At 36.9% G+C, this 24,770-nt stretch overlaps 2 protein-coding genes across 3 annotated transcripts; one reads left to right on the top strand and one right to left on the bottom strand.

The window, feature by feature from the left end:
- Window positions 1-2,750: 2,750 nt before the first annotated feature.
- ubald1a (UBA-like domain containing 1a) lies at window positions 2,751-12,452 on the bottom strand. The gene is made up of 3 exons (XM_043253553.1): window positions 12,207-12,452; window positions 11,598-11,657; window positions 2,751-4,339 (listed from the first exon to the last, which is right to left on the bottom strand). Exons 1-3 carry the CDS (start codon window positions 12,312-12,314, stop codon window positions 4,040-4,042), a joined length of 468 nt encoding a protein of 155 aa, XP_043109488.1. The 5' UTR covers window positions 12,315-12,452; the 3' UTR covers window positions 2,751-4,039.
- Window positions 12,453-13,354: 902 nt separating this feature from the next.
- mgrn1a (mahogunin, ring finger 1a) lies at window positions 13,355-23,746 on the top strand. Of its 2 annotated transcripts, XM_043253549.1 has the most exons (17): window positions 13,355-13,787; window positions 14,127-14,245; window positions 14,436-14,524; window positions 14,621-14,767; window positions 15,421-15,538; window positions 15,712-15,778; window positions 15,869-15,912; window positions 16,608-16,655; window positions 16,958-17,026; window positions 17,156-17,315; window positions 18,373-18,485; window positions 18,871-19,082; window positions 19,161-19,275; window positions 20,300-20,345; window positions 20,574-20,690; window positions 22,636-22,678; window positions 22,980-23,746. In XM_043253549.1, the coding sequence occupies exons 1-16, from the start codon at window positions 13,700-13,702 to the stop codon at window positions 22,671-22,673; spliced, it is 1,590 nt and encodes a 529-aa protein (XP_043109484.1). In that variant the 5' UTR covers window positions 13,355-13,699; the 3' UTR covers window positions 22,674-22,678; window positions 22,980-23,746. The 2 variants fall into 2 exon arrangements, with proteins under 2 accessions (XP_043109484.1, XP_043109483.1); XM_043253548.1 differs by lacking the exon at window positions 22,636-22,678 and having other exon boundaries at window positions 13,356-13,787.
- The last annotated feature ends 1,024 nt before the right edge of the window (window positions 23,747-24,770 follow it).

Below are 24,770 nucleotides of genomic sequence, written 5' to 3'. Positions count from 1 at the left end.
AACCATACATCAATGGAAAGCTTATTTATAAATCTGCATTTTAAAATTTTTTACCCTTTTTTACTTTTGTGGTCCAGGTCACAAATGCAAATGCTATACAATATATACATATTATTTATTACTTTCAATTATTACTGTGGGTATTTCTGTTCTTTTTAAATTTTCTGGTTTTGGCTTCATTGTTTATTCGCGGGAGAGTAGTGAACAGTACAGTTTTTGAAAAGTGAAATTTACTGTAATTATCGTTCCTTGACATCAATTTGCTTGTCTATGAAACATAAATGTTTAGGCTCCGGGTACTTTTTCAACATAGTTATCTAAGTTTTTTTTATGAAACTGATTTACTGAAAATGATTTGAAAGCTTCAGTATGTTAAAAACTACTAATCAGTAGTGTTTTGGTATGCAAGAGTTTTCTAATCAAAGTCTATTTGACTATTCCAGCCTATAAAGTCTATTCCAGCTTGTTGCAAATTTTCAAGACAAAATGTCGTTCTCCATTTTTAAAAAAAATGCTGTTTCATTTTCAACTTTGATAATAGATAGATGGATACATAGATACTACAGACACGTAGATGTCAGTTAATGATTTCCAGCATGTTGCCACATATCTTAAAAATATTAAACATTTTTGTAAAGGCATCTTAACACATTATGTGTATTGCAAATATAAAAAGCGTATTTGAATGAATAAATGAATGAATGATTACTGCTAAAATAACACTAAATCATTTTTTTGTGGCTTGATTTTGCCAAAATACTTATGCAAGCAATTAATCACTAATATTGCGTTGCAGCTTTTAAATAGACTTGATACTCTCCCGTCTGCTGACGAAAGTTTCTTTTTGTGCCACCGACCAATCAAGATCATGATGTCATATTCCTGCGTTTTCAGGGAGATTAGTCACACAAAATTACAGCTTTCGGAAAAGCGGACTGCCGTGAGCGAAGAAGCCAACAGGAAGGTCATGGGAAGAGGACACGCTTGCGGCTTCCAGGTGGGCCCCTGAGCTGAAGGGGGTGCAGTAGGTGTTAATGCAGCAATCAGATCTCTCACTCTCCGTATCCTGCTGACTCATGCCCACTCGTTGGTTCCAGCCCAAACTGTAGCAGACGTCTCCCGACAGGCTCCCGGAGTGGCAGCGTGAGTCATCTGATATCAAACCTTTTCTGATTCATTAAGCCCCTGCGGCCCCTCCCCTACCTCATCCCAAAGCTTGCCGCAAACTCCTTTTCAAAATGCAGCACGATGTTCGCACTTAGCAGGAAGACATCTGCGCTGTCCTTCTCTCCTGCTACGCCCGAACACCGTGCCAGCGAAAAAGTGGGAACAGAACGGAGAGCGGGCAACCGTTTCGGAGGCCAACGTGGTTGTAGGACGTTATATTCGACTACAGATCAAATTCAGGTTTGGAGACGCGGTATGAGAGCCCAGGCCGAGGTTCACCTGGCACTCCACAGCACAGCGCATGCTAACACCGGTTTACTTGGCAACGTTTTCGTTTTCCTAGTCACGCCCTGAAAAACATACAAACATAGAGAACAGTATCGCTGTGACGAAGAGGACGGAAGCAGACCGAGACTGGGCTCGATTCAAGCCCTCTCTCTCTCTCCCCATGTGCTTGATTTGGAGGAGAAACAAGGACATCCAACCTGAGAACCTGCTGACCTCTGGAGGGGCTGAGCATTAACCACACAATAAATAACCTTACAGCTACTTGTTGGAATATTCCGTATAATCCAAATAACCATAATCACGTTCTTAAACTGGTTTTTTTCCTATTTTTCAAACTTTATTTTTAAAAATTTTTAATGTACTGGTGTATATGTATATTATGTAGACAAAAACTTTTATTCTGGATGCTATTATTCATGGGAAAATTTTTATATATATATATATATATATATATATATATATATATATATATATATATATATATATATATATATATATATATATATATATATATATATATATATATATATATATATATATATTTATATATATATATATATATATATATATATATATATATATATATATATATATATATATTTATATATATATATATATATATATATATATTTATATTTATATATATATATATATATATATATATATATATATATATATATATATATTTATATATATATATATATATATATATATATATATATATATATATATATATATATATATATATATATATATATATATATATATATATATATATATATATATATATTTTTTTTTTTTTTTTTTTTTTAAGAAAATCCGTTAAAAAGAAGATTTGCATTTAAGACTGCATTTATTTGATTAAAAATATTTTTTCCCTGCAGTGGCAAATCAATTTTCAAGAGCATTACGCAGCTGTGCTGATTTAGTAAGTTCAGCATTGATCACAAGTATTTTGTAACACATAAATACACATAAACACATAAATGTCTTTACGGTAATGTTTGATATTTGCTAACCCAAAACATTTAAAGTGTAGGTAGTATATACACTACTATTTCACTGATCCTAATGGATTCTAAGTATTGATGAATAATATGATGAATGTTGTACATTATAAAGGGGAAATTGAAAGTCATTATTTTCCCTTTTAATCTTCACTTTAGTCCTCACTTTAATTTCTATTAGCATAGAAAGTTATAATTGTACAATAATAATAGTAATAATACTATTCTATTAAAATTTCAAAGTACAGTTACAAAAGATCAACAACAGGTCAAGAACCGATCACGCCGTAGGACATACAATATTTATTTAGGAACACAAACAATGATAAGTTAATTATCAGGTAGTCCACAAATATTGTGGGAATGGTATCAATACAGTCAAACAGGGGAAAACATACATGGAAAACCATTTGGGAACAAGTGACCCCAAAAGAAAAGCTTGATCAGAAATTGTAGCGAATGGAAAGTAACACAAAGTAAACCTTAAAATTACTGACAGCATTGCTTTTTAAAAGTTGAATTCATCAAACGAAAAAAAAAAAAATAATCCCCACCAGCTTTATCACTTTTATTTCAATAGAAAGATCAGACTGGGCCAGAAATACAACTTGAATTAGAATTTTTAATCCTCTCTCTAAAACTAGAAGTGAGAAAGAATTCCCGAAAAGCATTCATGTAGAATTCCCCCAAAAAGCAAGAAACTACAAAATATGATATACATATGAATAGGTCATGCAAAGTGGCAAGTCTGCTTACAAACATGTTGTATAGTAGTCTGGTTTAATGTAGCTTTAGCGGCATGGGTTTACTCTCCTCAGCTAAGAAACAACAGTCTGATAAACCAGCTGACCAGAAAAACTAGGAGCCACGATTAGAAAATATCCAGATCTTTCAGAATCATCTTTACAATCTTTGAGGACATCGGTAAGTTACTCGCGTAATGGACAAAGCAAAGCATCATGGAAAATCCGGTTCGAGTTTGAAAAAATGTGTTCAACTAGTGAGATTCCCTGATTGGTTGAGTAGAGTCAGGTGACCAGTGAGGTACGAAAAAAGTCCCATTATCCAACGGGGAGAGAAAATGTAAGTCCGATACACAACGTTTGAGTGTGTAAGTCTCACACACTGTACACATGAATGCTTGCATTGAATACTAGTTAGTTAAAAACCGCAAAAACAGATCGCTAATCCACATGCAACGTCAACTCTCGTCTTGCATAAAGAACACCAGATGAAAGAATAAAAAGTAAAATGTGAGAAAAATTGCTGCCTTAGATGCTAAACGTCCATCCAGAAAATACCAGAAATAATCCACGGCCGCAATGATCATAGTCCCATATACGTTAAACTACTCTTTTATTATAGAAAAAACTTGGTAAATTTCACTTGCTCGCTCTCTTAGTAATACAATGTGCGCTTGTTTCTTTACTTCTCTTATTACCTTCGTGTTGGCTTTCGCTCCTCTTCTGTAAATGTCCATGTTGCTTGGTTATTCTTGGTGTAGCTCTCTCGCCCTCCATGTCTGGTGAGTGAAAAACGACCCTCCCCTGACCCCTCGCTCCGCGTAGTCCAGGCCCTCATCTCTCGGCCTCCATGGCGACGCTGGCCTTCTGTTCGGTTGCCGCTTGCTGGTTGACGGCTGAGGGCCAGCCTGGGGGCGGGTGGGCTTGTTGGGGGGAAGGCCCCTGAGTCCATAAGCCCTGCTGGCTGGGCACGGGTGGGGTCATGCCCCAGCTGACCGGAGGAGGAGGGGGCGAGGTGGCCATGCTGGGACTGCTGCTGCTGTTGAAGCTTTCCGAGGCTTTGAGTCGCGAGAACATGGTGAGGGCGTCTGGGAAGTTTGGTGGCGTCGCGGGCGTGTTGGCGGGGGTACACATCTAGAAAACGAACAGATGGGCAATCACAACCGTGTTCTTGGATAATCATTTATCAAATTATTGATCATTTTCTATCACCATCACTATCCGGGTCAGCAAGAAAAAAGTATCTTTTGTTCACCATGGCTGGATTTATTCTGTATTGTATGTTATTTCTGTGATGGCAAAGCTGAATGATCAACAAGTCATTACTCCAGTGTCACTTCAGAAATCATTCTAATGCATTAATTTAACAGTTGATTTAATAATATATCAAATGTTAGACAACAGTTGTGCTGCTTAATATTTTTGTGGAATTATACATTTTTTCTGGATTTTTTTAATTAACAGATGTAGAGCAAGAATATTTCATACAGAGATTTTTGTAACATAACAAATGTTTTTGCTGTCACTTTTATCTGAATAAAAGTATTATTTCTTTCAAATTTTCCCTAGTAAAAATATTTTAAATACATTTATTTTATTCTAAATACAGTAGTGATATAGTATCATTAGTATTAACTGATATATCCCTTGAGACTAAAATAAAAATTTTAATTAAACCTTTTGAGTTACTAGTTGTGCGCAATGCACATTTCTTAATATTAAGCCATTAATTAATATACATTTTTAATATTCAAAAATCATACAATCCTCATCAATGGTGACATTGAAATATCAGTCTTTAAATGCAACATGAAGTTAATTCACACAAATGTACTTTAGTTGAACTAACACAAAATTAAACTTATTTGTTCATATACTGGGTTAGCACACTAAAAGCAAAACTACAGAATATTTTTATGAAGTACATAAATATGTATTTGAAATGTATTTCAAACGTATTAGAAAATAAATATATGCACTAGGGCTTACTGACCCCAAACATTTCAACAGTAGTGTAGCAGTCTGTCTTCTCACACTTTAATTAAAATAAATGTTCATCAAATATCATGATTTTCAGCTGATGTCACGAATCCCTCATTCATAAATTCATACCATAGCATTTCCATAATCCACGTAAAATCCGTTAAATGAAACCAGGTTCTGTCTTTGTCGGCTTTCAATACATCTTTAACATTCCTAACGAATAAAACGCATTTTAAACCATACGATAAGCAGCTAAAACATTTTAGTGGCAAAATTAAATTCTGCGAAGCTGTCCCAGCAGATCATGCCGACATTCCCTCCCTTCCTTCGCATTCTTTCTGCCCGTGTTGATTGGTGCTCTTCTAACAGTTCGACTTCCTGTTTCTCATCTCTGCCCTGGCATCACCCGCTCTGCCTTCCTCTGTGCGCCGATCAGCTTCTCCATTACTTCTGTGACCTCCCCATTGTCCTCAATGAACTCGTTGTCCTCTGTCCGCAGTATTTACAGAGGTACACAATAGGCCTCACGAGAGCACCCCCGCCACCCTGCGATGTTTTCGGCTGCAGGACAACTTCACCAAAAATAAACAACATTTCAAAGGTCGCCACAAATCTGCACAAGGCAGCGATCTGTGGGTTGAATTAGGAATAATAAGTGTGGAGAAATCTAAGAGATTTTGTCAATGAAAGCTAAATGAAGGGACAGCGTTACACTGGTGTGCCCTTGCACAGGTATGAGAAATATGTCCATATTGTCTTACTGCAGCAATCGCATCGGCATCCGTGTCCCATCCTGTCAGCAACCTTAAATACTGCCGCCTGCAGTTTTTATTGACCCACCCGTAAGGATATCTCTCCAAAAAACCACCACAATCACCCCATTGTGGCCGGTCAAAAGTCTCAAATGGACCTCCGTGTCCCTAGATGCCTTCAATTCACAAGAGTGTTTACAACAGGAAGTCTGAAGGATTAAAAAAAAAACAGCTATGAAGCTGTTACACGGGCTTCAAATGGCAATATAGAGGGGAGAAAGAAATCCCTCGGTTTAGGAGAGGCGCACAAAATGGCATCCAGCAGTACATCAGCCGGCTGGACAGCTGCCGCAGATGTGGAGAAGACCGTCAGCGGCTTAACAAGGCCGTCAAACCGAGAGCAGATGCATCTGCAGATCCTCCATAATTCAGAAACATTGACAAAGCGTGCTTCAAGGAGGTGCGGTGTACATAACAAACATGCTCCGGCCGACAGCTGGGTTGCTATGGAAATATTTTGGTTGTGAGGACAGATCTGTTGATGAGAAATGAGGTCAGAGTTGGCGTAGAAAAACAGAACCTGCGGTGCACAGCCCAGTCCACTTTGTTGTACTTCATTTTTGTTTGCTATATTTGATTTACTTGGACACTCGGCGAATGATAAAACTGGATTTCCATCCATCCACACCCCTGGTCTTCCATTGGCTGGTCAAAAAGCTCAGCTCCAAACACACTGCTGGTCTGGATCCTCAAACAAAGAATGTTTGGATAGCAATGCACAATGTAAAGGCTGCGAAGTAGCGCACAATGTACTCTGTTAATATGAAGGAATTTTCCATATTAATTTCACGCAGATGTTTCACCAATATTTTGAGTTAAGCTTTGAGTCATGTTGATTCTTTTTCTTTTAGTGTACAAAATCAGTTTATAACCAAATTGCTTACTTGTCTCGTTAAATTAAAATCAAAGCATGAAAAAACAACTTGTATCACCACATGCTTTTGAGTAGCTTCTTTGTTTAAAAAAAAAAAAAAGAAAGACCAATAGTGTGATGCTTTTTCAGCTGCCTTAGTTCCGGAAGTATTTTTCCCCAAAAGTCTAGAACCCAAGGCCATGAACCAAACAAACCAGCCTGCTACGGTATAAACCACAAATTACAAACTTTGACTTAGGCAACAAAGTTTTGAAAAAAGGTACAAAAACGATAGAAAGAACTTGAACTCCATTAAGCATGTCAAACAGCATAGTTGATGAAATGAAAAACTGTTTAAAAATTGGTCTTCTAAATGGACATCCTTGTTCGCCCATTTCCAACTAGGACAATAGCAACAACTTGTAAGTGAAACCAGCGTCTTTGGTTCACAACGGATAAAATAAGCCCTGCAGAGGCTTCAAAAAAAAAAAAAAAAATTAGGGAGCATCAACCTTGTTCTCCTTTACTACCGTTCAATGAGCCAGACTGTTCCAACCCACAAACAGGCAGTTTCTCCTCCACTGGAAATAGCTAGAAATATAAAACAAAGCAAAAGAAATATGCTTTCAAATTCCTTTCAACTAAAACAATGATGCAATTCACCGCTTCGTGCTTAGCTTGGAAGTTCTAGTACAACTGCTGTTTTGCATCCTTCACATGCATGTCTACATGACTCAGGGCTGAAATTATGGAAAGTGAACACACTGTGGCAGATGGTGCATGAAATATAATGATAAGGTTTGTAATGAGATAATTGACGGTTCACTGCAGCGTTCCATTGTAACACAAAACTGTGTAACACTGCCTGATACGCTGTACGTGTATCTGTGAGTCTCTGAGAGAAGGAGAGACGCTGAGAGTTGTCGTCTAGCAGACAGACAATGCCTCTAGGAGGTGCTTTGATTTTTCTAAAAGTAATTTGTAATCTCATACTGCAGAAATGCAGAGGCTTTTCTGATCTCGCCACTCTATTATACTGTGTGTGTGTGTGTATGTGTTTGTGAGTTTAAGTGTTTACACATATGTGAGCAAATGATCTCCCAGTTCAAGGCTTGATTATTAACCCGAGTGCAACAGTACAGAGAGATTTCAGAGAAAAACAATAGGCAAGTATATTGTTTACAAAAGGCTGATTTTCACAATGAAACAAGACTTGATTTATACTGCATGTTAAAAAAAAATCAAGGACACGACTCTACTGCTAATATTGGCTGCAGTGTCCTCTGCCAAGTGATTGTGCCGTGATCGTAAACCAGCAAATGTTGTTCAATCCTAACAGTTTAAATGTCATCCAACTGAAAAAAAAAACATCTTGGGGAGATTTTTTTTTTGTGATAGAAGTAGCGACAAATCTTTTCTTCTGTATTGTGACTTACATCGGAGTGTAACAGCTTTTTTAAAAAAGAAAAAAAAACAAAAACGTGGGTGGGAACTGGATCTATGAAGCATTTGATTAGTTTTTGAAATGTTAGCGTTGCACTCAGTAAGAGGTCAGAAAAAAAATTAAACATGCATATATGAATTGTTCATGATGTGATTTATAGCATGCGTTTAGACAGAGTGAAAACTATAAAAACACTGATTACTGAATTAGCATTCACACCATACTATAAGTGTGTGCTCTGCTTGTCGTCTAACTCTTTAAATGCCCCAGCAGCTCTTTAAAGCTGAGAGGATTCTGAATGGCTGTCAGTGACTTTATTGTATATCAGCTGGAAAACTGTTTTGAAAATTAGTTCCAACAATATAATTTCTCTTCGCCATTAACACCATAGCTGTGGTGTGAACATGCAGCTCATAGAATTTACATTTATTTTTATTAAAACTTTAGTTATAGTTACTGTCCTTTGGGTGAATGGGTGTTAAACACTGTAATATGTCATATTACATAACAGAAGCTATAACTGGTTAAATGAAACATTTCTCATTCTTTATTTTCTAGCAGATACCAAAAAGAGAGTGAATCATTTTTTAGGAAATGCCTTTGACTCTGGTTGTGATTTCAGTTAAATGCTCACAAATTACCCTGCTTTCCTAGCATTGCTTCCAAAGAGTAATCAGAGAGGCTGTTTGGATTATCTAGAAGAATATGAAATGTTTTTTGGACAGATGTTATAAACGGTTAACTTTGAGGATTGAATTCCGCAGGGGGCTAAAATCGTCTGCCAGCCGGGGCGATCTGGGCCATGCTAACCAGTTAAATCCATGTGCACTGCACGTTACTTCTTGTACATCTGCGATTTACACTCACTGCATACCGGGAAACATTGCTTGTAAATGCGGTTTATCCCTTCTGGCTCTGACCATGATATAAACTCAAGGCCAAATACTCGAATATAATCATTGTTTCAGAATGAAGCTTTGCATACTACGCCTTTGATTAGACATTCCGGTGTTAACTTTTTAGCCTGTATTTTGTCTTTAGAATGTTTCACACTGATTGTCCCACTTCCCCAATTCAAAGCCTTGACAAGACAGAACATCTGCTCGTTTTTATAGGCTACAGAGACTGTAAGGCCATCAAGATAAGGAGCTTCACTCCATGATCCTTTTAATCAAACTGTCAGTTAACGGCAATAAAGTCCTGTCATTACCCCAACCTTTCCCCACCCCTGTCTGTAAGGTGCAGGGAATTCAGCTGTGTCTGAGAATTAAAATACTGCCAACTCTTTCTTAGGTCACACCCAGTAACAAACCGCAGTTAAAGTTACCAGAATTTGTACCCCTCCTTCTCAGCCCCAATGCCAGGAAAAGAGCCTTTTCTACTCATTGTGTGTTAAATCCTGTTTTAATTACCGTACTTTAACCAGAGGATAACTGGCCATCTTACTAAGGCTATTTTTTTTTTTTTTACTTTGATGGTGACCGCATGGTCAGTGCTTCACTGGAAAGAATACAAGAATTCTTTGGCCAAACAACATTTTGCTGCGTTCTTTGGTAATGAATCTTAAGTTTGATATCTAATCATTTTCCCAACTATAGACATAAAGCCTCATTTTAAAACTAACTAAATTAAATTAGACAAAAAAAAGTACTACTGTAAAAGTACTGTAATATAATAGGCAATAATTAAATGTTGATGGAGCAAGTGTAAAGGGAGCAATTTTAGTGTGAATGAATTAAAAATTCAGAACCTAATGATAAAATGCGTAATTAAGTTACTTAAAGAGTCTTTTTGTGTGATACCCAACTTTCTTTGAGTATTGAACTAAGTGTAAGTTAGCAATTATTTTAAGTCCACAACATCAGGGTCACTCTAGGAGACAAACATCTAACATTAACCTGTCCAGAGCGTGATTGCAACACTTGATGATATGCCCATTCCTAACAATTATTTCCTAATAATATACCTTTAATAGTAAAGTGAATGGCAGCTCATAAAGACGTTAACCTCCAGAGAGGCCTGAACATGTGGAAAACTTTAATTATGACTGTGATGTTGTGCTTTAAAATTGAGGAAGGAAGGAAAGTTCACCCAAAAATAAAAAATATTCATGTTGAGTAAAGTACTTTATGATCAAAGACTGAAGTCGCCATCTCTAGATTCTAAAATCTGTTTGCTTAGGAACCCTCCAAACAAATCTATACACTCTGTGGGGTAAGCATACAAGTATTTCTTTTTTCAGGCACTTATGACTTTACTGTCAATCAGAGCAAGTTTGCTAGGGCAGGGGAAATTGTAGCGCAAACTCGATTAGGACTGTATAACTAATAACATTAGTAAGTGTTGGCAGCCATGCATGCTAACAAAATCACACCTCTGCTTCGTGTGCTCTCACCTGAATTTATTTAAACTGTGGTGCAGTGGGCAAAATATCCCGTGTTCAGCGATAAACAATTACCTGTGGATACTTGGTTTGCTTCAGCAAAACCATTTATGCTTCATATACTCACATCTGCAAACCTCAAAAAGGACATAAGCATGGGGTGAATGTTTAACTGGAAATTAACATATATTAATCCTAAGCATATATGATTAGCTTCGATTTTTACAAATAGATTCAGACAGAATCAGTAATGTGACAATTTTATAAAACAGTTTTACTGAAAATAACTGCCAAATAACAACTGTAAAAAATTTGCTAAAGAAATTTCCATCGCTTCTAATACATTTCTAAAATCAAAAGTTGTGTCTATTAACATTATTTACTGGATCAGAGCTAACATTAACTTACAATGAAGAGTTGTGTTTATTAACTAATACTAACAACGATTATGAAATTATTCTAAGTGTTACCGATATGCCAAGGTTTTTCATAAAAGTGGAAAACAAGATATTCTGGGATATTCGAGAACTTCATCATTTATAGTCTTTTTCATAAAGGAGTTATTAAATACCAGTCCTATTCAAGAAGACGCTTTTTGCTTGACCAGTGATAGCCCACATTCGTGATACTTTAACCTTGCGACCATAATTTCTTTTTATTTATATTGCAACAATGAAATACTGCCAACCTCGGCACACTACAGTAATAACAGGGAACACAACGCCTGTGTGTGTGTGTGTGTGTGTTTATTTCTGGAAGCCCCGTCTCTCCGCAACATGGCCGACACTATGGCTACAGCTTTACATTGTTATTGTTTCAGCCACGACAAAAAAAAGAGCACGTATAGTCACATAACAGACACTTGTAATAGAAAAAAGTTGCATTTAATAAACAGATACGACGGTTTTCGCACTCACCATTTGATGATGGTGACCGTAAGGGATATTCGTCTCTTGAAAGAAGGCACTAAGGGCTGTCTGTAAATAAGAAATCATAGAACAGCATTACCACACATGCTGTATAACATATTTATACGTCGCTAGACTGGAAAACTGTCGGAGTTTCGCTTATTTTATAGAGCGGATAATGGCTGCAGAGTTTAGGCTGATCTAAATGAAAAACCAAAGCACAACATTGTATCAGTGTTGAGCTCTACTGGAGTGTAATCTGTCAGCGGTCATCTTCATTGCATAATAGCATGGGAAGCTAGTACAATGTGTCATGGGGAAGGATTATAGTATTTAATCTGGAGTAAACTCTAATTGGATAGTAGCCTGTCTCCGTTGAGCTTTTCGCAATTGTTTTACTATAGAGGTACATTTTAGTGCTATTTTATTCCGAAATAAAGCACATGCAGACGGCATTAATAGGTTTTATATGACCAAGGAGGAAATTAAACATGTTTAGGTCATGGTTATTAGCCAGTATTAAACAATGGCAACCAGACACGCGACAGAGCAATGCAATGCATCACATAAACAATGTACTAGCGTAGGCATGCATAGTGTGCTCTCCATTGCGCTTACCTCAAACTGCCAATGTGCCGCTTGCAAAAGCTGTTTCGCTTGGTCTGCGGCACATCCAGCTGTCAGGACGAACTGGTTTATCATAACTTGATGTTTGAGTTCATCCATATTCGCTGGTGTTTGTTTCCGAGCCACGAACAATAGTGTTTTACCCGGGACTGGATTTTTGAGATTTAGTCTCTCCGCTTTTCTCTTTCAATCGTCCACCATTACAGCCGGTTGAGCAAACACAAATATTTACTGTAGGAGCGCTGGTGTAACGAGAGCCAGATGATTGACAGTATGAGGCGGCCAATCAGAGCGAGGCGGAGGTCATGGGAATTGTATGCGTCGGGATTCCACGTTTGTTGTGTTTCTGATGACACTGCATTAGTTTGATGTATATGTCGAAGCGCTCCAGATCGACGTTGACGATTTTGCTTGTACATTTGGACAATATCCAACCCTAAACAAAGAAAAGGCATATGTAAAATACGCGACAAGGGTAGGAACGCGTGTTTAAGTTGCTCTTTAAACGCCGAAACTACATATCCCGTCATGCAACGCTTTGTTTGTTAGGTTCTAGAAGGCAGAATTTATGAATGACGGTCGTTCCCGTCCAATTCCCATTCGAGCTATGCCACTACCTTCCCAAATATGGTAAACAAATCTTCCAACACCAATTAAATCACTAGCATCTTAACAGAAGACTCCCTGATGTACTTTAGCGCAGTCCTTTGTAGTGGTAATGTTAAGCATATGACGACAACTTTTATATGACGTTGTTTTTACTTTTAATACCAGCGCGTGACTGCGCTTGGCAAAATTATAAGCTTTGACTAGAAAAAAGCATCACGTCTTAAAATTCAGAACAAACAATATATAAGTATTTAATCGTGTTCGATTACATATGACATTAGTTTGGATGTTATTAAATAGGATTTTAGACAACAGCTGGAATTAGCATTTTCAGCATCGATACTGGAATTTATTAATCTTGTGAATCATAAACAGAACTGTTTATGTCTGTATGTCCATATACTGTATGTCCATGATAGTTAATTAAAAAGCCTTCAGCGTCGAATTAAGGTTGTTTTAAAGCTTTTGTGGCGTGACTATCTTCTGTTTAGGTCAGCTGAGACCCCGGCGTATACGGTAGGAACAACATATCCCAGTATCCTTTGCTCTCAGAACATCCCATCTCGCGAGAGAATGGGTTCCTCAGAAGCGAGTCTTTTCCAATAGTCTTGTTTTTGTTTTTATTTTGTTTGCCGATTAAACGCCGTTTGTCTCGCGTCTACTCGCGAGTTTACTGATTTGATATAGTGATTTTGTTTTTCAGAAGACCTAAACGTAGATACAAAAGTTAATTTCTTTTGTTCGCAGTTCTTTTTTCGTCGCCAGAGATGGGAACGTATCCATAGGGGAGGAAACAAACCGTATCCAGCTAACTGTCCAAACAAATCTTCCTTTATCCACATATATCGGTCTTCAGCGGTCATTTACACTCAAACATGGGTTCGATACTGAGCAGGAGGATTGCTGGAGTTGAAGATATCGATATTCAAGCCAATTCGGCGTACAGATATCCCCCCAAATCAGGTAAAATGTCATTCAAGTAAATTGTTGATAAACGTTAGCCTCATTAAGTAGTCTAACGTAGTGTGCATTCGTACAATTGTTGGTGTCACTCATGGACTGTCAGCATATTATTTATGTTTGTTGCTTTCTATTGTAAAAAAATAAGCATTTATTAATAGAATGTCTCGTGCTTCTGCTTTGTACATTGGTTTTGGCAGTGACTTAGGAAAGAAAATATATACTACAAAACATATAGAGATGAAGAACAGATTTTGCAGTGTCCTCATGGATGCATTAAAACATTGTCTTGTGTCAACTTTGTCTAATGACCACGTAATCTACCTAATGTCTTCATTGCAGGAAATTATTTCACCAGCCATTTTTTCATGGGAGGAGAAAAGTTTGACACCCCCCATCCAGAGGGGTATCTTTTTGGAGAAAATATGGATTTGAATTTCCTAGGCAACAGACCTGTGCAGGTGACCAAATGAACCATCATAAAAACTTCACAAGTTTAACATTTTGTCTTTCTATATATATATATATATATATATATATATATATATATATATATATATATATATATATATATATATATATATATATACACACACACATACACGTTTTGGTCCTATTTGTCCTCTATACCAAATCTATAATTCTCCACAGTTTCCATATGTGACACCAGCACCGCATGAGCCTGTGAAAACACTGAGGAGTTTGGTGAACATCAGGAAGGATTCTTTACGACTTGTCAGGTATATTGTGAATATCGTCATGGAATATATGCTAGATTAAGAAAGAAATGTGTGAAGGTTTGACAACCATCTTCTTCCTTATTTATTTTTTTTTAGGTATAAGGATGATTCTGACAGCACACCAGAGGATACAGGAGATCCCAGGGTTCTCTACAGTGTCGAATTCTGCTTTGATACCGATGCCAGAGTGGCTATTACATTGTACTGTCAGGCCTTTGAGGAGTTTGCCAATGGGATGGCAATGTAAGTTTCCACTGAGCAGTAAACTGGGTAAAGTTTCTGCAGTTGAATGATGGTAAATCACTGTGCTTGTGCTGTGCGCTTTTGTAACTAAGCAAGTTTCTTTTAGAGGAAAAGGATTAGATGATAATTACAAGTTTCTTGTGATTGATAGCCTCACTTATGCCATTTTAATCCAAAGAAACATAACCCACTGGCATCTAGATAACACACAGAACCTGATTTTACTGAGTTCGACGTGTTCCTAGGTCAACATCATTCTTGACCGTGAAACAACATTGTGATTAGCCGATCAGATTTGAAAAAGCGGTTTATAGTTTTTGTGAAGTTTAGGCTTGCAATCAGTGTTTGGTGCTTGTACATTAGTATCATTCGTCTTTCATTAAATCTGATTTTAGGCATTACTCATGGGTAAGGATAAGTTTAGGTGTAGAGATTTTGAACTCGCAAAATCAGAACACGTCTAGACTCTCCTGGCAACTTAATTCTTTCCTTGGAAAAAGTGGAACAATTATCCTTTGGTCTAAATACAGATAGAAAGATTAAGCCCTTTTACATAAGTCACTGTGTTTAATGCACATTATTAGTAATCTACACCCTCAGGTATGCTGAGATGTGATGAGTTGGTCATAATCACTACATTTTTCTTTTTAAAGATACAGCCCCAAGAGCCCTTCAATGGTGTCTGAGACGGTCCATTATAAGAGAGGGATAAATCAGCAATTTTCTCTACCGTCCTTCAAGATTGATTTCACCAAATGGAAACCTGAAGAGGTATGATTTTCTAAGATCACATTTCTTTAGATGCTTAGAGGATCATTTGCACAATTTGTACCATCTAATCAAGGCCTTTGTGCCGTGATGACTTTTTAAAAGAATAATGTTTTTGTGAATAGTTAGGTATTTTTTTTAGAAAGAAACATTTACTTATTTCTGTAATATTTTAGCTGAACTTTGATCTGGACAAAGGCGTTTTCCCTTTGGTGGTCCAAGCAATAGTGGATGATGGAGATGGTTTGTGAACAATATTGATCATAGAAATATAATCGGTTAAAATAGCATTACATACTGTTGTCTTATAAAACACTGTGCTTTCTGTTACAGACGTCACCGGGCATGCACATGTTCTCTTGGCAGCTTTCGAAAGGGTGTGTATTTCTTGAGATTCGTTTTACACTAAAGAATGTCAGCTGAAAACTTGCAACAATGAATAACTGAGAAAACATTAACCTGACAGTTTTTTTTAGAGTCAGGATCGTTTGAAATTCGTGGTTTACATGATCATGGAAAACCTGGAATGTGGGTTTAAAATTTAAAAATGTAAAAATTGTAACATTTTTTTCAGACTCTCAGAAATCATAGTCCAAAAGAGTTACAACCCTGATTTTTTTTTTGTAGCCAATGTAGAAAATTAAGTAGATGGAATTAACCTCATTATTATATAAAACAAAATGTTCCCATAGAAAGCATCTTGAAGAGCATTGTACATTTTTATTAACACAGAATAAGCAGACTAATATATCAAGAGATATTTATTCAAAGTAATGCTTTGATCTGTTTTTAAGAATTTAGGAACAATAAAGTACTGCTTTTAATAAATTTGAAAATATCCTTCATTTCAGTTTTTCTTTTCAGATATAATCACGATGTCGAATGTTGCCTTTAAGGAGTAGAGGAGAAAGCCTAAAATAAAACCGTATTTTTTCCAGCAGTGTTAATGCCAAGAATTAAATCACGCATAAATTTGTGCATCTCATCTCTTATATTCTCAAACTTTTCCTTGAACAGTTTATTAGGTTGTTTCTGTAGTATTAATTCTATATATATATATATTCTCTTTCAGCATGTTGATGGCAGTTTCTCAGTGAAGCCTCTGAAACAAAAGCAAATTGTAAGTATTTTTACGGCTCATTACTAAATGTAAGGTGTCTGATGTTTGTGCTTTGAAGCCACAGAACAAATCTAATTTTCCAGTATATCAGTGATTCTGTTTCTTCATTGGCTCCTTCATTAAACGGACAGCCTGAAGTCTTTGATCTGTCCACACTCGTGCACGCTTATCCACTCCACATGTGTGGAAGCACTAATCAGACCGTGTCACTTCATGGAAAAAGATAATGAGCGTTTTGATCTGCGCTGTGATGTTTCCCATGCCATTAATCCACATTTACGCATCGCACGCTCGTCTTTTAGGTGGACCGTGTGAGCTATCTGCTGCAAGAGATTTACGGCATTGAAAACCGGAACAATCAGGAGACAAAGGTAAATCTCCAATTTAGGGCAGATGAGATATGACGGCGCTAGTAACACAATATTCATCCTGCGTTTTTTTTTTCGGTCTCTGATTTCATGTACTGTTTTACAGTGTTTTGTTTTGTCTTCTCTCTTCAGTCCACTGAGGACGAGAACAGTGACAACAGCAGCGAGTGTGTGGTTTGTTTATCAGACCTGCGTGACACACTCATTCTCCCTTGCAGGCACCTGTGTCTGTGCAATGCCTGTGCTGACACACTGCGTTACCAAGCCAACAACTGCCCTATCTGCAGACTGCGTAAGTACTCATTAATCAACGCCTGAGCTTCCCGTATTGTTCCCCCATTATTATTCAGATTCGTTCCTCTAAATGAGCCAAACCTTTAAAGTGGGTATGGCCATAAAGATAAAAGGCTGAGTGATGTTTTTTTTTTTTTTTTTTTTTTTTTTGCCAATATGTACTGATTTGCCATTGTGCGTTTATAACCCTTTTTTATTGTTCTTAGTGATGAATAGTCACTAGTGCATCACTGATCACTTATGCGGGGCAGAACATGTGACTGTTGAAGAATAGTGCCATCTGCTGGGGATGTCATGCAATAATGATTATTTGATTTATGCAAAGATTTATGTACTTGTTACAAAACACGTTCGTTATTTCTGAGAAACATTTCTGAAAAGGACACATTTCCTCTGTTGTGTCATTTAAAGGAATCCTTAACATCGTGAACATCACTTGCTTATCAATACATCCTTTGCAGTGAATATAAGTGCTGCCAGAAAGAGAGATCCTATGTTAAGTAATAAATTCATCAAGATGTGTCTACATTTTGATATGAGGACAACAAGGGAGTTTTAATGTTAATGATGCACAAGACAATAATTGACGGACTGGAGGTGTCAATTGTGGCATTTTTATCAACCGTTTTGAACTGATTGTGACGGCACACATTCATCCATTAGTGAACTAGTGACGTAATGCAGAGTTTCTCCAGATCTATTCTTGGGTGGCCTGCGGGTAATTTCTTTTAGCAATTTTTCATTCCTTGAAAGAGAAACATGCTAATAAGAAACTGTATACAACAGGACCGCGCTTCAGTTGCCCAGGCTTTTGTGTACTTGTGTAAAGTGTTTCTGCCCTATAGATCTTCTTCACTGAGAGAACGTGCACTGATTTTCTTCGGCAGCAAGAGCAGCTGTGCAAATATTTACCTCCTTTTCTTGCAGCCAAATGAATTTGGTAACTTTTAATGTGCGGTGTGGAAGATGCAGCACCTGTGTTTGTTTATGCACAGTGCGCTTGTTTATATCCTTTTCCCCCCACCTGACCTTTCTTTCACCTTTTTCCTCCCCAGCATTCAGAGCCCTGCTCCAGATTCGAGCCGTGAGGAAGAAAACAGCCGCCACTCTTTCACCAGTTTCCTTCAGCCCAGTGCTGTCCCAGAGCTCTGAGCATACTGAGCACTCGGTATAGTTCATGTTTCATCCTTTGCTCTATTTTATTAATACGTCATGGATCCTTTTCCACTGTGTTGCTACAGTAGTATTGATTTTTTTTCCAGTGGAATCGTGCTTCGCATTTGAGTCCGGTACAGTTATGAATGGTAATTCGGGTTTTCAGTGGCAAACATCCGATATGTTATATACTGTTTTTGGTTTAAAAGTAAAAACAGGAATATATATAAAAAAAAATTAAAATTAAATAACAGGTTTACAATGTTTACATCAAAACAACATAACTTTCAAAACATAAGACCTTTAAATTCTTTTGATTCTATGCGACGATAAGTGAGAAGTGTACTATTTATTTATTTATTATTATTTTTTTATTTTTTTTTCTTGTTGAATATCAGAATGCCGACAACATCCCTCCTGGCTATGAGCCCATCTCACTGCTGGAAGCCCTGAATGGGGTGCAACCCGTGTCCCCTTCAATCCCATCAGCACCTCTCTATGAGGAGATCCAGTTTTCTGGGGAGATGGGGGATCCTCTTAACCTGACCGGGCGGCAGCAGAACGCAGACACCACAGCGATGAAAGGCAAAGGTAGCAAGTCACCGGATGGGTAAGTCATCATTATTGTGAAAAAATGTTCAAATAATGTTTTTCTTTTTTTTTACAGTGAAATGTGTCATGTTTCCAGGTCTACACGTTCTCCCTCATCCCCAATACAAGAGGAGGAAGATGAGGAGAGGATGTCGGAGCTCTCTGATGCCCAGCCTCAGTCTGTTCTGCCCTGTAGTATCAGTCCCACTGAGGTCAGCCACTCTTCCTTGTACTTGTGAAATGATTATTGACAGTAAATGGTAACACTTTATTTTAACAACTGTTACATGTACTTAAATAGTAATACCAGCAAATCATACATAATTCCATGCAACTAAACCAAACTTTTTTTTAATTTCAACATGCACTATAGTATCTAATTTAGTAGTAATAGTATATTAATTTTACCCAGTACTGTATAATGTTTTATGAAGAGCTGTCTTACTCTTGGTCTTAAAATGACCTGCCTGAGTGCCTGTGGTATAAATAATATTGTAATTGATTAAACAAAGCTTTGTTCCACTAATGCCAGTTATTTTGACTTGTTTTAAGTAGTTATGCAGTAAAATGCAGGTGAAGGTGAAGTTCAGTAAACACCTTATATACTGATGAGTTATATTTTGTACAGGCAAGCAGATGAAGCCAGAATATAAATACAGCGTGCAGTTTCACGTTCCATAGAAAGCCATTATAAGGAACCATTAAGCAAATTGTGTTCATATTCAAGCCTCATCCGCTTTCCTACGTAAGCTACACATCATAAATACAGAGAGATTTTCGATACGTTTTGTCACTCTGACTGAAATATTGCAGCTTAATATGGATTGCAAATTGCCAAAACTCAAATTTTGTTCACATTCACCTTCCTTTTATCGCTTCGAGAGGTGATCCGAATATTTGTGGTATCAATTTAGATAGAAATTGACACGCTTGTGCAGTTCTATGGATGTTTTGCCCTCTAGGTGTTCGAACCGGTAACGTGACTGAGAACTATGAATCGTTTCTTTACAAATTTCTTTTTTTGTAAACATTCAATACGCTCGTGGCGTGGATGAGCTTGACTTACTCCATTGGTTGCTCCATTGGTTAGATCATTTGCATAGATCTGTGGGTTTTACCTTGTTGCACACGACTGATAAAGAAATGCAAACTAGTAAACAACCTACACTGTTGTGTCTGCTTATCATTTCCCACAACCTGTAAAAAAACAGCTCATTCTGGTTTATTTCCCAATAGGCCACGGTAGAGGGTGTGCCCACCAAACCTGGATTCCCAAATTCAGGTTAGCAACCTTGATATGCAAATCTACATTAAATGATGAATTCCATGTCAGTGTTGCAAGTAATATGACAGCTGCAGTAAAAAAAAAAAAAAAAAAGATATTTAATATTTAAAATCGTTTGATGTATAGAAATTGAACATTTTGACTGACTTGTATCCACTCAGGCTTTGGTTGTGTATCAGTAGCAGTGACGGAGGACAAACCATGTTAATCGTGTCATGTTGGCAGGTTCAGAGAGCAGATCCCTGGGTGTGTCTGTGAGCGAAATCCTGCAGGACTGCCACAGTGAGCGCAGCAGCCTGAGCCGGACAGAAAGTGACCCCTCAGCAGATCTGGCCCTGCCTGGTGAGTCACTACCACCCCTGTCAAGTCTGCCAAAACGTCTTATGTAGGAACGGTTCCTTTTTTCGAGTCCTTTATTCGAGGGTGAGGACGCCTTTTATGCCCTGATAAACCTGCGTACTGTTGACTTTGAGAAAATGCAAAAGAGCAGAGCTGGAGCAAGCAAATTTTTCAGCATGTTTGGCAGAACTGATGCTGTGCTGTGTGAACCTTCTCTGTTATTGCTGCTTCCTTGCTCAGCAATTTCTACCAATTATATTGCCCACAGTAGCTAAAGTGGCTGAGAAATGGGTCGCGAAACAGTTGATTGCTTACTTGAATGAGGGACGTACCCCTTTGCATTCACTGCAATTTGGGTTTCGCCCTGATCATTCAACTGAAACTGCTAATTATTCTTTTCTTGAGAACATGAAGTCCAAACTTAATAGTGGTGGTGTAATAGGAGCGGTATTTTTGGATTTAAAGCAGGCATTAGATACTGTGAAGTGTAAACTGTAAGGTAGTGCTTTCAATGCTCACGCTTCTGTTGAAGCAGTTTCAATGGATGATGACTTATTTAGCAAACAGGAAGTAAAGTGTCAATTTACCAAAAATAGTCAATGTACCAAAATTGTAATATTGGGATCCTCGAGGTTCAATTCTGGGTCCTATTTTGTTTAGTTTGTATATTAATGATTTGCCATTAGTCTGCTCGTCTGTGAATAAGACACCGTTTATATGTGCATTCTAGAAACATACGCACCAATTCCTCAGTTAAAATGTTCGCTGCTTGTTGTGTTTCAGACTGGCTTAGCAACTTAGTCATTTCTTACAAAAATCAACAGGGGTTTCTCATCCTGATGTATTTGTTAAACAAGGAAAGTTTTGAAATATTTATGATATATTAATTCTCAACCAACTTTTTTAAAAGCGTGCCAACAAGGTAGCCAAAATTATTCCATTTAATTTGGCCAACATTAGTCATACAAGACCATGCTTAACAGGAGAAGGAGCAACACTAAGTCACAAGCAAGTAGAAGAGTTTTAAAATCAATTGGATCACTTTACAAACAGATGCTTTAAATATTTGATCAGAGGGTATATTTTATAGGTATCATCATTGCAATATAGTTCAACAACATTTTTTGAGTTTTAATAATATTAAATATTTGGGTTGATGCTTGCTTGATTTTTAAGATTTGAAATTACGCCAGTTTATAATGCAGAAGGATAATGATATTTTTTTCCCCCATCTCTCTTGTGATACTGCCATTATTATCCCTGGTGTTATTGAATGTAATTGTAAATGTGTGATAATTTACTTGATTTGAAACTTTAAGGTTGCCTATTTAAAATCTGGCAAGAGACAACAGATGCAAATAATTTTTATATGCCATTTATACACTAGACAAAAAAGACTTTCTTAATAGGAGCGTAAATATTTTCTCTGATAATTTGATTATGATTCTTGATGTAAAATCATGAAATCTGAAATGTCAGAATTCTATTAGGTAATTTTATGTAAAAATTCTTTAAACATATGTTTCAGCTACAGATGTGATTGGATTAAATGTTATTTTTTATTTTATACAAGTACGTTTTGTAATTAAATATAATTTAATAACATTGTACACAGCATTTATATTTTGCATTAAGAAATGTATGGGTTTTTTTTTTTTATAGTATTTAATTGTAACTAGTAACTAGAAAGAATATATCCAAGTGATTATTGTAAGTATATATATATCAAATGTATAACATACTTGGTCATTATGACAAACATTTTTACTTTTATTAATATACATTTCAACAGAATTCTGATTTAGTATGTTATCATTTTGATTTACAAAAGCCTGATATTTTTCCACTTTCATGCTGGTTCTGTGTGTCTGATGCATGTCTGATGCTGTGCTGTCTCCTAACCCTGTCTCTTTCTTACTCAAACTCGGCTTGCTCTTAACACACGTAGCATCTGAGTCATGGTCCACTGCTGTAGAGGAATGTTGACTCTGGTAGGTTACCAATGTCATGAATATTTCTTTCTTTTTACTGGTTTTCTATTTTGCTACCAGTCGCTTTGTAAGGGCCAGTGTATAAGTCACACGCAAATGTTTGGACACATCTTTTGATACTGTACGTCCATGATAGATACTTCACAATCTGGTCCGGCATTTTAAAATGATTGTAATTCAATTTAATATGTATTCCCAACTGGTCTGCAAAACAAACTTTAACCTTAAGCCCCGTAAGATTATAAGAAAAGTTAGTTTAGTGAAACTTGAAGTGAATATTCATCCTCGACTTCATCCTCAGGGTCGTCGGAGTCTATAGAAAGCCTGAAGAGTCAGAGCACCAGCAGCTCCAGTCAGCCCCTGCTCTGCCTCCCCAGCACCCTGCACATGGAAGATGAGCGGCTCCCTTCATAAACGCCCCCCTGCTGTGCCACTTTCATCAACCCGCCGTTTCCATTCCACTACGCTGTTCTTCGTGAATGCTCTCAATTAAGGCAATCAATTCCCGAGTGCCACAATCAAAGCTATGTATTGAAGAGTCCTAGACATTTCACTGTGTGATAGAAACACAATACAAAAAAAAAAGAAAAGAAAAAGATCATTTACAGGATGTCGTAGCATTTGCTGTGACTCCAGTTCTTTTAATGGATGCTCAGTCTCTGACGTATGCAGCTTCATGGTGATCTATGACTTTGTATTTTTGTTTTTGTTTTTAATAACAAGCAAATGAACACTAAGTGCATCAGGTTGCAGTATGATACAGATGAATAGTATAATCAGTTACCCAGTTGAAGTAGTCATCTACGTCTGTATCTTGTATATTTGTTTTGTGCCTTATAGTACTGTGTGGCTGTCCCTTCGTCCTCCCGTTGAAATATACAAAGTGGGAAGCTGTAGCACTTCTTGAAGCTTTAATGAGTAGTTTATAGAGGGATTTGCCATGATTTACAGTTACATATCTGATGCTTTTTAGTGGATTCACCGCTGCTTATCTATGTCAGGCACCTTTAAAAATTATGTATATTTGTATGTAGTCAAATCGTTTTATCATAAAGTGTTGTGCACAAATATGAGTCACTGTGGTTATTTATTTTCCGATTCCAACAGCTACCATGAAGACATCTAGAAATTAAGCCTATTTACCAATAATACCATAAATAATGGATGTAGTATCAATACAAAAAAAGAAATACATTACAATACAGTTCACTGAACTTGGTTTCTATCCTTAAAAATATTTTGCACAAAAAATATTTAGTAAATCTGTTTTCATCGAGTGAGCATCAATTTAGCATATTAGAATGATTTCTGAAAAACATTATTGAAGTCTGGAGTACTGGCTGATGAACATTACACAAAATTAAATAGTGATAATATTGCACAATATTTCTTTTTTATTGTATTTCATAAATGTCATATTGGTTGGACTTCTTTCACAATACTTTTTTTTTTAAATCATCATAATTAAACACGCATAGTCAGCTGTGCTTAGTGTAGGGAGCATATTTAGCCAGATGGTGGCAGTGTGTTCACTCCTTAGAGCTTGGTTCAAGTTTAATCAGACGAAACACCTGTAGTTTATATTGTAGTTTCACTAATCTCTTGAAATATGTGAACTGAAATACAGCGACTTTTTAGCGGGTTTACGGAGTCTAACGGCTATACGGTGGACAATATGTGGTGAGTGAACCAGTGCTTTGAGAGGCAGAGTTCTCCTCAGGCGGGATCAGTGGCGCGCTCCTTTTACTGCGCCCACTAGTTTCATTTGTGCGCCTTTTCTAAACTCTTGGCGCGCGCAGTTTATAGCCAACGACTTTCTAACGACTCACTCCAGCTATACAGCAAAGTTTAAATAAAATGTTATGTTGATAAAGAATTTAAAAAACTAACTATGCTAAGATGATGATGATGATAATAATTGTAACAATAATATAAAACAATAGATAAACGCAAAAACCTTAATGTGTCGGTTGCTGCGATTGAATAACGTAATATGTGGCAATTCACGAGGTTTAAAATACAATAATTTAATAATCGAACAAATTGCTGTAATTACGAGCAAATAAGCACATGTCACATTTTACGCGGATGT

Source organism: Puntigrus tetrazona, chromosome 12 (assembly GCF_018831695.1).
Source record: "Puntigrus tetrazona isolate hp1 chromosome 12, ASM1883169v1, whole genome shotgun sequence".
In the NCBI taxonomy this organism is placed as follows: Eukaryota; Metazoa; Chordata; class Actinopteri; order Cypriniformes; family Cyprinidae; genus Puntigrus; species Puntigrus tetrazona.
Note: the sequence above shows the minus strand (reverse complement) of the source record. Positions and strands in the feature narration are given on the sequence as shown.

Excerpts from the sequence above, each read along its gene's own strand:
- ubald1a (XM_043253553.1), bottom strand. The coding sequence starts at position 12,314 with ATGGATGAACTCAAACATCAAGTTATGATAAACCAGTTCGTCCTGACA. Across the intron at positions 11,658-12,206 it reads CGGCACATTGGCAGTTTGAG|ACAGCCCTTAGTGCCTTCTT; the intron begins GTAAGCGCAATG and ends TCTTATTTACAG. Across the intron at positions 4,340-11,597 it reads ACGGTCACCATCATCAAATG|ATGTGTACCCCCGCCAACAC; the intron begins GTGAGTGCGAAA and ends TTCGTTTTCTAG.
- mgrn1a (XM_043253548.1), top strand. The coding sequence starts at position 13,700 with ATGGGTTCGATACTGAGCAGGAGGATTGCTGGAGTTGAAGATATCGAT. Across the intron at positions 15,913-16,607 it reads TCTTGGCAGCTTTCGAAAGG|CATGTTGATGGCAGTTTCTC; the intron begins GTGTGTATTTCT and ends ATTCTCTTTCAG. Across the intron at positions 16,656-16,957 it reads CTCTGAAACAAAAGCAAATT|GTGGACCGTGTGAGCTATCT; the intron begins GTAAGTATTTTT and ends CTCGTCTTTTAG.